Source organism: Diospyros lotus, chromosome 5 (genome assembly GCF_014633365.1).
Source record: "Diospyros lotus cultivar Yz01 chromosome 5, ASM1463336v1, whole genome shotgun sequence".
Classification (NCBI taxonomy): Eukaryota; Viridiplantae; Streptophyta; class Magnoliopsida; order Ericales; family Ebenaceae; genus Diospyros; species Diospyros lotus.
This window is the reverse complement of record NC_068342.1, coordinates 1,190,137-1,203,217: the sequence shown is the minus strand read 5'-3', so window position 1 is coordinate 1,203,217 and position 13,081 is coordinate 1,190,137. Positions and strand designations below refer to the sequence as shown.

The 13,081-nt window shown below is 35.1% G+C and overlaps 2 protein-coding genes across 2 annotated transcripts; both read right to left on the bottom strand.

Annotated features, from left to right (window-relative positions):
* Positions 1-4,882: 4,882 nt before the first annotated feature.
* Positions 4,883-7,084, bottom strand: LOC127801470 (pentatricopeptide repeat-containing protein At1g63330-like). The gene has a single exon (XM_052336670.1). It carries the CDS (start codon positions 7,082-7,084, stop codon positions 4,883-4,885), a length of 2,202 nt encoding a protein of 733 aa, XP_052192630.1.
* A 2,692-nt stretch (positions 7,085-9,776) lies between these two features.
* On the bottom strand, positions 9,777-12,479 carry LOC127802654 (uncharacterized). Its single transcript, XM_052338590.1, has 4 exons — positions 12,266-12,479; positions 10,863-11,492; positions 10,562-10,745; positions 9,777-10,457 (listed from the first exon to the last, which is right to left on the bottom strand). The coding sequence occupies exons 1-4, from the start codon at positions 12,330-12,332 to the stop codon at positions 10,274-10,276; spliced, it is 1,065 nt and encodes a 354-aa protein (XP_052194550.1). The 5' UTR covers positions 12,333-12,479; the 3' UTR covers positions 9,777-10,273.
* Positions 12,480-13,081: the final 602 nt, after the last annotated feature.

Sequence of the window (13,081 nt, the reverse complement as noted above, 5' to 3'; positions counted from 1 at the left end):
ATCGAGCTTTTTAATGAGCTGAGATCAAGTTGGACTTTAAGACTCGAGTCAAGTTTGAGCTTATACACCTACTGAGTTGAGCTTGAGTTTAGCTCAACTTGATTATAACCCTAATTATCAGGGCTTGAAATGATTGATTTTGGTCATTTGAAAAGTGTTTACCAAACCAAACTATTAAAGGCGGTTTGGCTATCTTGCTAACTATAACCAAACTTTTTTGTGCTTTGTTTTATTCAAATCATAGTTTAACACTTTAGACGATTTGAAAAGCATAACATAATGATAATTAATGTTTGTATATGTCATAGATTAACATAAAGATGTAAGACAATTAATTGTTAATGTATATGAATAAATAAAAATAATTTAAAATTATTTAATGATGCATAAGAAATATATTGATATATAAAAATATTTTGGTTCTTAAAAAGTATTACAATTTATCAAATGATATTTAGTATTTGTAAAAAATCATGTGCATTTATAATTTTTTATTGTAAATTTGTTGTTTTTCGTGATAATTAAACTAAATTTATAACTTTATGATTAAATAAAAATGATAAAGAACTTTGTTTTATTAAGATTTGTAGTTTATCAACGAACAATATTCGAACTTAATTGCTTTAGGTGATTTTTAAAATTGTAAAATCATAATCAATTACTAATTTTATAAAATCACAATTTTCCAACTTAGATTGTTTGATTTAATTAATTTGAGAGGGTTAATTTTTTATTGACGAGCTTCATCGTCACTTTTGCATGGTATTGATAAAATATCTTAAACTCAATTCGAAAAAGGTCAAAAGTTGTTTAACCGGGATATAGTCGAGTTTGAGGAATTCCTAATTAAGTTTTAATTAAGGTTGGGGCCTCAAAGTGGCCCTCCTCCCCCCTCTCTATATGTATACTATATATATTTATATAAATATATTATCCATTCTATTAAATATTTCAACAGTTCTATCATTGATTTAAAGTTGGTTTGCTTGGCCTTTAAAAATTAACTTTTACAATCGAATTTGTTTTTTTCTCTTACCCACAGTTGGAGTTGGACCAGCGGGTTCAATTCCATTTTAAACTAATCTTTTATAATGAAAAAAAAAGATTAGAGGGGTCAAAGGTCAAATTGAAAGTAACAATAAGCAAGTAGTACAAGCAAGCAATCAAATTGAAGCTGTGTAGTACAAATAGTACTGTAGTACAATTTTTTGATTTATTTTATTTTATTTGTTTGTTCTTGACTTGAGAAAGCAATAGGGAGTACAATGTGTACCAAATCAAATCAAATGTATGGGTGTCTTGGCTACAATGGAGTTGTGCTATATTTGCCGATCAGAGCATGCTAACTGACGAGTTAAGGAGATAGTTGAAGTGGTGTTCAGAGTCGTAATATTTCGAGTGAAGTCTTACTAGACTTATGTTTATGTTTAGTGACATTGGTGAAGGCTAAAGAGGAGGAGGAGAGACGGGGACTAGGCAGTGCAAGGGATGAGCTTTCATCAAACGCCTCTCTCTCTCTCTGTAATCAATAGCAATGCTGCTAGTGCTCTTCCCCTGCACTGCCTCTTCACTGACTCTCCTCAACTCAGCTCTCTCTCTCATAATTGATGTTTTGTAATTTCTAACCAAAAATGTTATTTGAATGCTCACTGATGTTGCTCGAAAGGAGGACTCATAACAGCACTGATCAATCTCTTGCATGCTTGATGGTTTTATTTCTTGGTGTAAACTCTGACAGCCAAGTTAGTTTTGGGCAACAAAGTAATGAGTGAAGGAGTTAATGTGTATCTGTTGTCAAAAAATAAGAGATTTTTATAACTTGTATAGAAGATAGTCTGAGCGTGATTTTCATTAAAAAATTTATCTTAAACATGACTGGATATGGTTAATGTGTTATCAGGGGCTCGAGTCGTGCTCATCAATGGTCAGGGCACTAGATCTTACCACGTAATAGACCCAAATGTCTGTTAAGTGGCGTTTAGATCGGCTTATTAAGATCATACCATGTGTTGATTCCTTGCTAGTTTACATATATTGTTTGGGTTAATTCATGTGAGACTTTTGGATTGATCAATAAATCAATTATTTATCTCAATCACTCATTTATAACACTTTTTATTATATGTATGTATTAATGTGATATATATTTATATTGATATGACAAAAAATAAAAAATATTAAAGAACCAATATTACAAATTTTCTAATAACATTGTTTACTCTCTATGTCTTTTGCTTTTACATGGTTGATGCAGGCTTCCTATTTGGATTTGGCTGGTAGAAACTCTAGCATCTTGGATTGTATGTAATGACGGCCGATCGCAATCACTCATTTATAACACTTTAGAAAAAGGTTTTTTTGGTGTTTAAGTCAGAGTTTAACACTTTAGAAAAAGTTTCTTTGGTGTTTAAGTCAAGAGTTAATATTGATATTATAAAGAATAGAGATATAAAATACTTTCCTATTGGATATCCATGTATTGAAGGATTGCTTCGTATGCTTATTGTCTTCATGTCCTGTGAAAGATACTTAGGACTATGAAGTTTTTGTTGCCCATTTTTGGTGTTTACTTGGTTATGCCATCCTTTATTTGGGCTATCTCCAGATCATGCGAGGGTAAATGGAGATTGTAAGGTTCAGGATTGCAAGAATGCCCAGATTATAAGTAGCCTCCTTGAAATAATATGTGGTATATCTGGAAGAAGCTGGAAGAGATTTGAAGAATTTGTTTTGACAACTGATAAAGTGAAGTCAGTTTTGGTGCACAACATGTTTCATTTTTTTTTTTTTTTTATCAGGCGTTTTTTGAATCTTTAATTGTGTTTATGGGTCTTTCTTCAATAGTTGCCATTTTATTGTACCAAGGTTTCCATTTTATTCTTTCATTTAGGCATTTGAAACAATAGTCAAGTCAAACATTTGATTGTGGAGGTTTGAAGTCTGGAAAAGATAGTCCCCGGCATGAGATATCAATAGTAAGAATGGCCCCTGTTCAGGCCTCTTCTCATGGGGAATGGCATATTATGAACAATTGGACAAATTTCTCCAAATTCGTCTGTTGCTGTGAGTGGTGGTTTCCATTTGCTCTTTTGGTAACAAGCCCTCATTTAAGGCACATTCTTCATGACCAGGAAACTGGTCCTGTCAGCCTTTTCTTGATTTTTTTTTTAACCATATTATGAAGTAGGGGCCGTACTGTGAGGTTTGTTGTGACAAATGTATGTAGCTGTAATTTGTATGTATGTATTTTATAACTAATTGGTAATGTTTGTGTGAGATGAAAGGGGACTCACTACAAATATAAGATAGTGTTATAAGCGTCACTCATTATCACAGTGATCTCAAGCTTGGATGAAGAAAAAGGATAGTGTTACCATTAGGTAGCTATTGGATCTTTTAAAATGAATTATAGATACAGTTGCATAGCCAGACACATCCACTGGGATTAAGGCTTTGATATGTTATCCTGAGGGGTGATGCTAAGTGGGTTGATTTGCATATTATACATATAATACATAATTTCCTGGCTTATTGAAGTTTCAGTGTGTTCTTTTGTTAACTCAGCAATAGCAATTCAGTGAGTCTGTAGCACTTCTAATCCATCACTACAAGTCTTGATTATCAAACAATAAATTAAGTCTTTTATCTTAATAAGTTTAATATGATTATTAGTTACTAAATATAACTTCTTCTTTTATCTGGGCTTGAAACTAATTATATGTAATAATTCTTATATAATGTTAAAACGCGTATCTATGTTCTTCAAAAATTAATAAGTAATTTTTTTATCTGGGTTTGAAATCAATTATATATAATAATTCTTATATAATGTTAAACATATCTATGTTCATTAAATATTAATAAGTAAATTTTAATAGACACACACTTAACGTGCACGAAAACACTTTGGGAATGTTGTTTTGACGTTTCCTGCACTAAAACACCGAGTAATACTAAAAAAATATTTTTGGACTGTTTTAGTAATTTTAAAATTATTTCATAATATTAAAAATATATTTCTTCTATTCACGAAGAAATTAGAGATAGAATAATTTTTGTATATTATATAATATAAAAATATGGGAAAATTTTATTGTAGTATATAATATATGAATTATATATTATATATTAATGTTTAATATATAATTTTTTATATTAAAATTATATTTACAAAAAATCCCTATTTTTTTATTTAGGTGTTTTCCTGCTCTTTCAAATATTACTTTTTTAAAAAATATCATTTCTCTATCTACATTTATATCAAATCTATTTTTCGTTTTTATTTCTGTACAACCCAATCACACACTTATGTTTGTGTATGAATGCTCACAATCAAGAAAAATGAGCATTTTGGCACAGAATGGGTATAATTGATGTGGCAACTTGAACTTGAATCAATGAATGGTCAAGTCAACCAAAAACTTCCTGAGAAAGAATGAACCACAAGGCCACATGATGCCAAGAGATGGAGGAACAGAGATGGAACGGAGATAGAAGGAAGGGTAGGCACAAAACTTGAAGACCCCACAAGCATAAGAACTACAACATGACAGAAGACAGCAAGGAAAGATGTATTATTGATTCAATTACTTCATCATCTAATCTTCACCATTGCATGATAAATCAGATGAAAAGAATGAGGAGGAATACACAATAATCATCATATTCTACAAGTAGTATGGTGATTGATGGATAATAACAATAGGTCAGAGGTCTTCTGATGGGATCTCAAACTGCCAACAACACTGGCGACTTGCAAGAACACACCAGCGTTGTTGAAAGTTTAGGGTTTAGGGTCTTTGCCATCATTATACAGAGGCAGGCCATTACACACCAGCGTTGTTAGAAGTTTAGGGTTTTTGTCATCATTATTCAGAGGCCATTACTCTAAGTCAGTCTCTCCCCCCAATCCTTCAGCAAGTATGCTGCTTACCTTGTCTTGCGTGTCTATGCCTTCATTGTCTGCTACCTTGAGTCCCACTCTCTCCCGGGAGGGGACAGAGCCCATCAGCAGTCCATGAGTGGTAGAATCCGGGATCCAACCCTTTTCCAACATCATGTCTAATACTCGACTCGCCTCACTTCTGTATCCTTCTTTCCAAAGACCATTGATCAGTATCCTGTACATTGTTGGATTAAGAATTTGATTGTGTTGTAGGAGCCTATCGATGGCAAACAAAACTGTATGGAGCTGAGAGAGCTCGGCCAAGTATGATATAAGATTGGCCAGTACATCTGAATCAGGCCATGACCCCTCCCTGGCCATTGAATTGAAAAAGAGAATGCAATCCTTGATTCGGCGGTGAGAAATCATGCCTGCTATTAGTAGACCGTATGTTTCACCATCAAGAGTACACCCCTCGACCAGCATTCTAGCCAAAACTACTAGCATATCGTTTGCTTTCCCCGACTTTGATATACCGAGCATCAAAACATTGTAAGTTAGAGTAGAACAGGAAGTACCCGAATAGTAAGCCAATGGTAAGAGCCTGATTGCTCCATCAACATTTCCATTTTCACGAAGTCCCCTAAGCAACATGTTGAATGAGGGCAAAGGGAGGCTGCACCTGTTGTTAGACATATGGCTAAAGACTTCAGTGGCCTCTTGTAGCATCTCTCTCCTGCACAGGCATTCAACTAGCTCAGCATAAGATGTGGAATCCAAAAGCCAAGAATTGGCACAAACTTGACGAAGCAGCCGTAGTGAGTCCTCGAAATTGTTGAGTCTACAGTTACCAACAATGAGGGCAGAGTAGGTTGCACAGTCAGGGACATATGAAGAAACAATCATTCTACAGAGAAATTCCAATGCTTTACTAATCCTCACATTCTCAGACAGCCATCTGATGAGAATGTTCCAAGAAGAAGTATCAGCTATATTCCTCTCTAACATGCTAGTAAATAGAACCACTGCTGCAACAAAGTTACTGGCAGTACAATACCCACGAAGCAGAGCATTGTGTGGACGACGACCCAAAATATGTTTATCCTTCAAAAACTCTGTAGCCTCGTCAAGATGTCCCGATGCACAAAGACTATTAACTATGTTCACCAACATATCATCGGTTGGTGTTAAACTGCAATTACTCATCTCTTCAACAAGGTTTATCGCATCATCTACACGATGATTCCCACACAAACATTGTATTAAAACACCAGAGAGTTGAGAATCTGGTGAAAGCTTAGAGGCTTTCATCATCTCAAATAGCCTCATTCCTACCTCTAGATTGTTTAACCTACAGAATATGGGTATGATAGTGTTAAAGAAACTCAAACTTGGTTCAATCTTGAGCTCAAGCATCTCATTTAGAACATCAACCGATTCATCCACTCGATTTCTGTCAACAAGCCCACTTACAAGAATCTCAAAGGTCTTGCTACTTGGAACACATCCTTTCTTGTTCATTCTTCTGTACTGGTCCAAAGCAGTATCAACTCGATCAGCCTGCAACAGAGCCTCCAACAAATAATTCAAGGTGTCAGTCGTAGGAACAATACCTGCCTTCACCATCTCCTTGTAAACAAACAAGACATTTCCAAAACCTCTCTTTCCCTTCACTAGGGCACCCATCAAACCGTTAAACACTAAAATTGAAGGCTTATAACCACTCCAATTCATGGTCCCAAGAACCCCTAAAGCCTCAGTGAGCCTCCCATGTTCAACAAACAGATCGATCAATGCCACGACCGCTTCGTCTGTCCCGGGACATCTCTCCTTCGCCATCTCACTGCAAAAGCCTTCCATTTCCTCCACACTTCCCGCCATACCCAACTTCGAGATCATCTGGAAATAGGTTTCAGCTGTGTGCTGAAACCGTTTCTGGGTAGAAGCCCATTTGAACAACTTCAATGAAGAGTCCAAATCACGGGTCGAATCCAGAACTCGAACTAATCTGTCAGGGCTAAGCTGGTTTCTCAAAAATTGGATCTTTGCTTCAAATTCAGATTCGTTCGGTGGGTTGTGATCGTATTCTGGGGTAAGCTGGACGTGATTTGCACATGGAATTGGGGAAACATAGGCACGAAAAAGAACCCATTTGGGGATCCTATTGGACCATGTCAGAGACGAGAGCTTTACAGCCATTGACTGAGCTCTGAACAATCACTACTATTTCTACATAAAATCCATCGAATTTACACATACGTTTGGGTTCAGAGAAATCGGAGAGAAAACGTTTTTGCTCTGACCTGGGACGGATCCGGTGACCCAAAAACAAAAATTGATTCATAGGGTAACCAATGGAGCAATCAGAAGTACTGAAACCCTAGAATTTAGCTTGTCGCTCCTTTTCGTCTTTTAACACACTCGCAGAGTATGATTGTTAAATATTTTTAAAAATATTATTAATTTTCAAATAATTTAATAAAATACTATATTTTTAAAATAATTTAACCGATTACTACATTTCTATCTTTTGTTTATGGTTCGGTTTGGTCGGTTTTTAATATTTTCTATACGTCAAATCGCTTGTGCAATTTTATTGCCAAATCAGATCGCACAATCTGATTTAGTGTATGAAAACTGCACTGCACCGAACAGTCTGTTTATACAATCTGATTTGGTTTGTTTTGATTCATGTATATAAATATCATGAATCAAAATAAATTGTTTAATAATTTTTTTATTATTATATTATATTTAAGTAGATCGATTTTGAATCGAATAAAAAAATCCTCAAATCACAAACCGTACAGTTTGAGAATTTCTCAAATCGTGTCGGACTGCTTCACTCAAAAAATTGCACAGTGCGGTGTGCTGTGATTTGATTCGTCGATTTCCACGATTTGCTGATTTTTTTGAATACCCCTACTTTTGTTAGTAGCAAGTTTTAAAAGAAATGATAGTGAGTTTTAAAATAGGTCGATATTTCTAGTAACGATTTTCATTGAGCCCGAATCAATGTCTTGCCCCATTCTTGCCACCTATATTAGTGTATTCTCCTAGGATAATATTTGTTAAAATGAGAAAATAAAGTTATTATACTTTTTAAGATTAAGATATGAAATGATATAAGATTGAAAAATATTTTATAATTTTTATTAAATTATTTGTAAAAAAATTTAGAATGTAGTAAAGATACAAATAATATTTTTTTCTTATTTTTAAAGATCAAAATATGTTTATCTTGTAAAGAGGAGAAATAAGCATATTTAAAAAAATCAAGATAAGAAATCATGTGACTTCTTTTTTAAGTGTCACCAAATAAGTTTAGCAAATATATTAAAAATGACAAACATTCAGAATACTTTTCATATCTGACTTTTTTCATCTTATATCTTAATTAACAAATACTACCTCAAAAGAAAACTTGCTACTAGAAGCGATAAGTTTAAGACAATAAAAAATTTTCTAAATATAAATTTTTTCATCTTATATCTTAATTAACAAACACTATCTCAAAAGAAAACTTACTACCGAGAGTAGTAAATTTGAGACAATCAAAAATTTTCTAAATATAAATACTACTTGAAGATAATACAGTATATATATAATTCAGCCAAAATTTGATAATTTCAATAGAACTCGCCATTATCAGTAGCGAGATCCAGAATATCTCATCACCTTGTAGTGACAAGTTATGCTGGAATGAATAAAATTTTATTTTTATACCAAACTATAGAATAATTTTTTTAATAAAACAAATTTTATAGGAGCAAAAATTTGTCAAAATGAATTTTTTCAAGTAATTCTTTAATACAAAACTAATAAATAAAATGCAGTTTATATAAAGTTCATTGGTATAAAAATTGTTATTTCAAAATTACATTTGTATAACTCTTCTATATAGAAGGGAGAAATTAAAACTATATTTAGATAAGAATAATAAAATATTTTTGTAAACCCATTATTTTAGATAAAAAATACTTGACAAAAGATAAAAAAAATATTTGAAGAAATTTATTATTTTTAAAGCTTAAAATAACATCAAAGAGTGACTAAATTATAGACAATAAAAATACTACTTAAAACACTTAATAGTGACACTTAACGTAATATTCCTATATTAATGTATTATTATGTGTCTAATTGATGCAAATATATATATATATATAATAATGCATGATTGTCACTCTTAAATATCTAAGTAATATTCTAGACCAAGATATTCGGCATGTTTGAAAAAATGCAATGTATGTTTTATCATTAAAAATAATATTTAATTATAAAATTAAAAAATGTTAAAACCCTTTTTCTATCTAAATAATATTAACTATAATCTCTTTTTTAATGAGTTGGCTAAATTTAAGAATATTGTTTAATTGTTGATCAAATGCAAAACGTTAAATTATTTTTTATGAATATAAAAGTAATTCATATAAAAACGCTTCTCATGAGAGTGATTGTCGCCAAATAAAAATTTATAATTAATAAAAAAATATTGACAATTAATAATTTTTAAAATTAGATTTGTATTTCATCGTATTTGAACTGTTATTTGAAAAAAGATATCTCCTCAACAGATGACGATAATATAGTTTTTGCACGACAAAACTACGAACCCTCAGGACACAGTTGGCTTGATACATGAACTTTGCCTCTGATAACCAGTGAACTCATAAACCTTTGAATTGCTCTTCACAGATTCTGCAATGCAATCAAGATTCTGTACACATAACCCCTTTTGTTCTTGCTCAAAGTTTACTACTAATTGAAAGGATAATATATTTGTATCTGTTGTTGATGTGGTCCTCAAAGTTCCACTCAGCTAGACTATGCCCTCCCTCAAGAAATGCGAATTCTGATGGGAGCCGTTGCATTAGTCACTGGGCAACATTTCGGTGCTCGGTGTTGCTCGGTGTTCAACTTAACATAAGAGGTTCGATCAATAATCTAATTCTGATAGACAAAACAGATGCACAAGGTCCACAATTCTGAATCCTAACCATGTATATGTCATGTGATAATCAGATTACTAGTAAATCCCTGAACACACAACTACAAATGGATACAGATACAGGAAGGGAACCCCCTAATTTCTACAGCCAAACGCACTGCCTTACTATGTAGAAGACAATACAATACAATACAATATACATATATATGTATATATATAGTAGCTCAACCCGAAATGCACTACATATATATTATACTGTGTAATGACGATACCTCAGTAATAGCACCACGTAAGAATCAGGTTTTAGCCGTCAGGAACTCAGACCACTTGTTTCTTTTCCGGCAAGGTTGTCTTGTGGTTGAGCTGCGGCAGCCTAAAACCTGAATTGCTAAAGCTATGAGCTTCTGATCTCTTGATGCCATGGAAAAGTTATGCCTCTACATGTCTAGGATGAATCTTGCCGTTACCACAGATGTTGCCATGAGGATATAGCCAATGAAGGGCTGCAAACTGGCTGCCATGGAAGTCGAGGAGTTAAAACTAGGAGGGCTGTCGCCAAAAACTGTTGCGCCACCTGAAGAAGGGTAGGTTGCATTTAGAACTGCAGGAGGAGAGCCAGACCTGAAAATAAGGTTTAAGCACAAATGCAAGTATTATTAGTCTACCTCTAAAGAAAAAAAGTAATTCTAAGTTTCCATAGGGAGCCTCAGCGTACGGCAGCTTACCCAATTCCTGTTCCCCCCGATGATGACGATGATGGTGTGGTTGGTGGAGCTGTTTGTGTGGCTGGTGGCGTAGTTGTTACTGGTGCTGGAGGCGCAGTTGAGGCTGTATTTGGAGGAGAAGAAGATGAAGATGGAGATGATGATGATGATGATGATGATGATGGGAAGACGCATGACCCTGAGCCTGCAGACGTTCCAGCAGGATGTGAAGAACAGTTTAGATTTACTGGAAGATCTAACAGATACTACTCATTCATAAGAAAGACTGAAGAACAGGAGAAATTAACATTTCTGCTCTTACTTGGATTGCTGTTGGTTAACGTGGCAGCCCCTCCAAAGTCACAGCTGGTTTGTGCAGGGTGCTTCTGATAATAGCTGTTGAAGGCATAAGAAGCATGGTTCTGAAGAGTGTTCGGATTGTAGCAGCTCGCTCCCTGCTGGATCGTCGAACAATCTGCACCTCCAATTCCACAAGCGTAATCAAGTGCAGTCTGAAGTGCAGTCTGTGATGATCCACTCTTCGCCACACACCAGCTCTGCCCCGAAACTGCAGGTGAGCCTGTTGTTGCAGGAGGTGAGGGATTTGTGACTGGTGTTGTGACAGGATTGGTTGTTACGGGACTAGTTGCTGGCTGTCCCCCTGGAGTTGTAACCGGGTTCGTGATTGGTACTGGTGAAGTCACAGGATTTCTAGGGGGCACAGTGACAGGCGTGGTGGCGGGAACTGTCACCGGAGTTGCATCAGGATTGGGTGTTACGGTGACGGGATTGGTTGAGGGAACCGTGACAATTGTTGTTGTTGATGGGTATGTTGTGTCATGTTGAGTAGCCTTAGACTGGAAATTGTCAAGAAGTTCTCTGTTGGAAGAATGAAACTCCTGCTCTTCTCTTTCAAGCCTTTTCTTCTGAAACCCTTTCAGTGGGGAGGCCCCTGCAAAAGGGAGATGAGTTTTCTTCTTGTTAGTAAATTCAGAAACTTCTATGGCACTAAGATACCAAACTCTTAGGGTCTGTTCAGTTGTAGAAAGTATTTTCTATTTTCCTATTCCAGTTTTCTATTGATTACCAAACTCAGTTACAAAATTGTAGAAACCTAAAAAAAATGTTTTCTGAAACTGAACGGGGCCGTAATTCCCAGAATGGCAGAAACAGAACTGCAGGGAATAGTGTCAGCAACAAAATGCAGCTCTTCTGATCACAAACCCAACAAAATAATGATTAATCTCCATGGTTTTCCCAATATTCTATGCGGGTTTCTCTTTTTCTCTGTCCAAAGATAATTGCTGAGAACTGAATTTGTAGACTTATAGGTGGGTAGAGGCACAGAAATTTTCATGTTTCACATGTGGGTTTTGATCCAGGATGTCGTAAAAGGTTCTTAAATTCTCAGATTCTCAAGTAGGGTTTCACTATAGCAAAACTCGAGAGATCTGCAAATGGTGATGAAAATTGAATTATGTTCTAGTTCAAGATTCTGACAATTGAAGCATCAGCTCAATTAAGCTCTTAATTAGGCACTATTGATCAATGTTCATTATAGCAACAAAGAAATCAAAGAACAAGCATGCGTGTGTGGGTTCTTGAATGGCTTCAAAACCCTAGAGAGGTTAAGTAAATCACGCTCAAAGAAGCAGGGACTGAGAAATGTGGTTCTTAAATGTAAGATCTAATTCTTCAACAAGAAGGACATTCAAGTGTACTTGCCTGAAGTGCAGATACTGAGAACAAACAGGAGGCACAAGAAGAGATGCTTGGTAGCTCCTTCGGCCATTTTATCAATGGGGTTTGGGTGTGGGAAGAGACCCAGCTGGATTTTTAATGTCAAATTTACAATGACCCTTTTGAAAGACAATATATGCGAGAAGAGAGAGAGAGAGAGAGACGTTGAAGGTAAAGATGAGAGAGCAAGGGAAAAGGGGGAAAAGGTAAAAGCAGGATGAATAGGCCGCAAAGATTAAAAAAAAGGGAAAGAAAAAAAGAAAAAGGTTGCTTTGACATGAAGAGTGGAGTTTGGACATGTTCTGCCTTTCAACGGTAGAAAGAATCATCCGTTGCTTTTTCCAATTCCTTTTCCTTTTCCCACAAATCAAAGCAGCTCAGAATACGAAGCAGCACACCGCAAGTGGCATTTCACATGGGTCTGCATGGACACACACACACACACACATAAAAGCAGATTAGGATGACGCAGCAAAGGCCTGGTGGTGAATTAATTGGTAAAGCATTTCTTTATGCTATTTCTTGGCACCCACACGAACACCTTTACCCTTCCATTTGAAAAAATCACCCCAAACCACAAGATTCCCTACTACGTAAATTATTTTTGTGAAGAATTCCTTTTCATAACTTGAAGTTAAAATTATTGTGAGATGATTCCCAAGGAAATTGGCATTAGGCCCCCAAGAAAATTGCCACTTTTCCAGGAATCAAGGGCGGTATGATCTAAACAAACATAAATAGAGCTCAACAACCACTAACCCAGTCACTGCAGTTCAAAGAGTAAGGCCATAAAGAGCATAT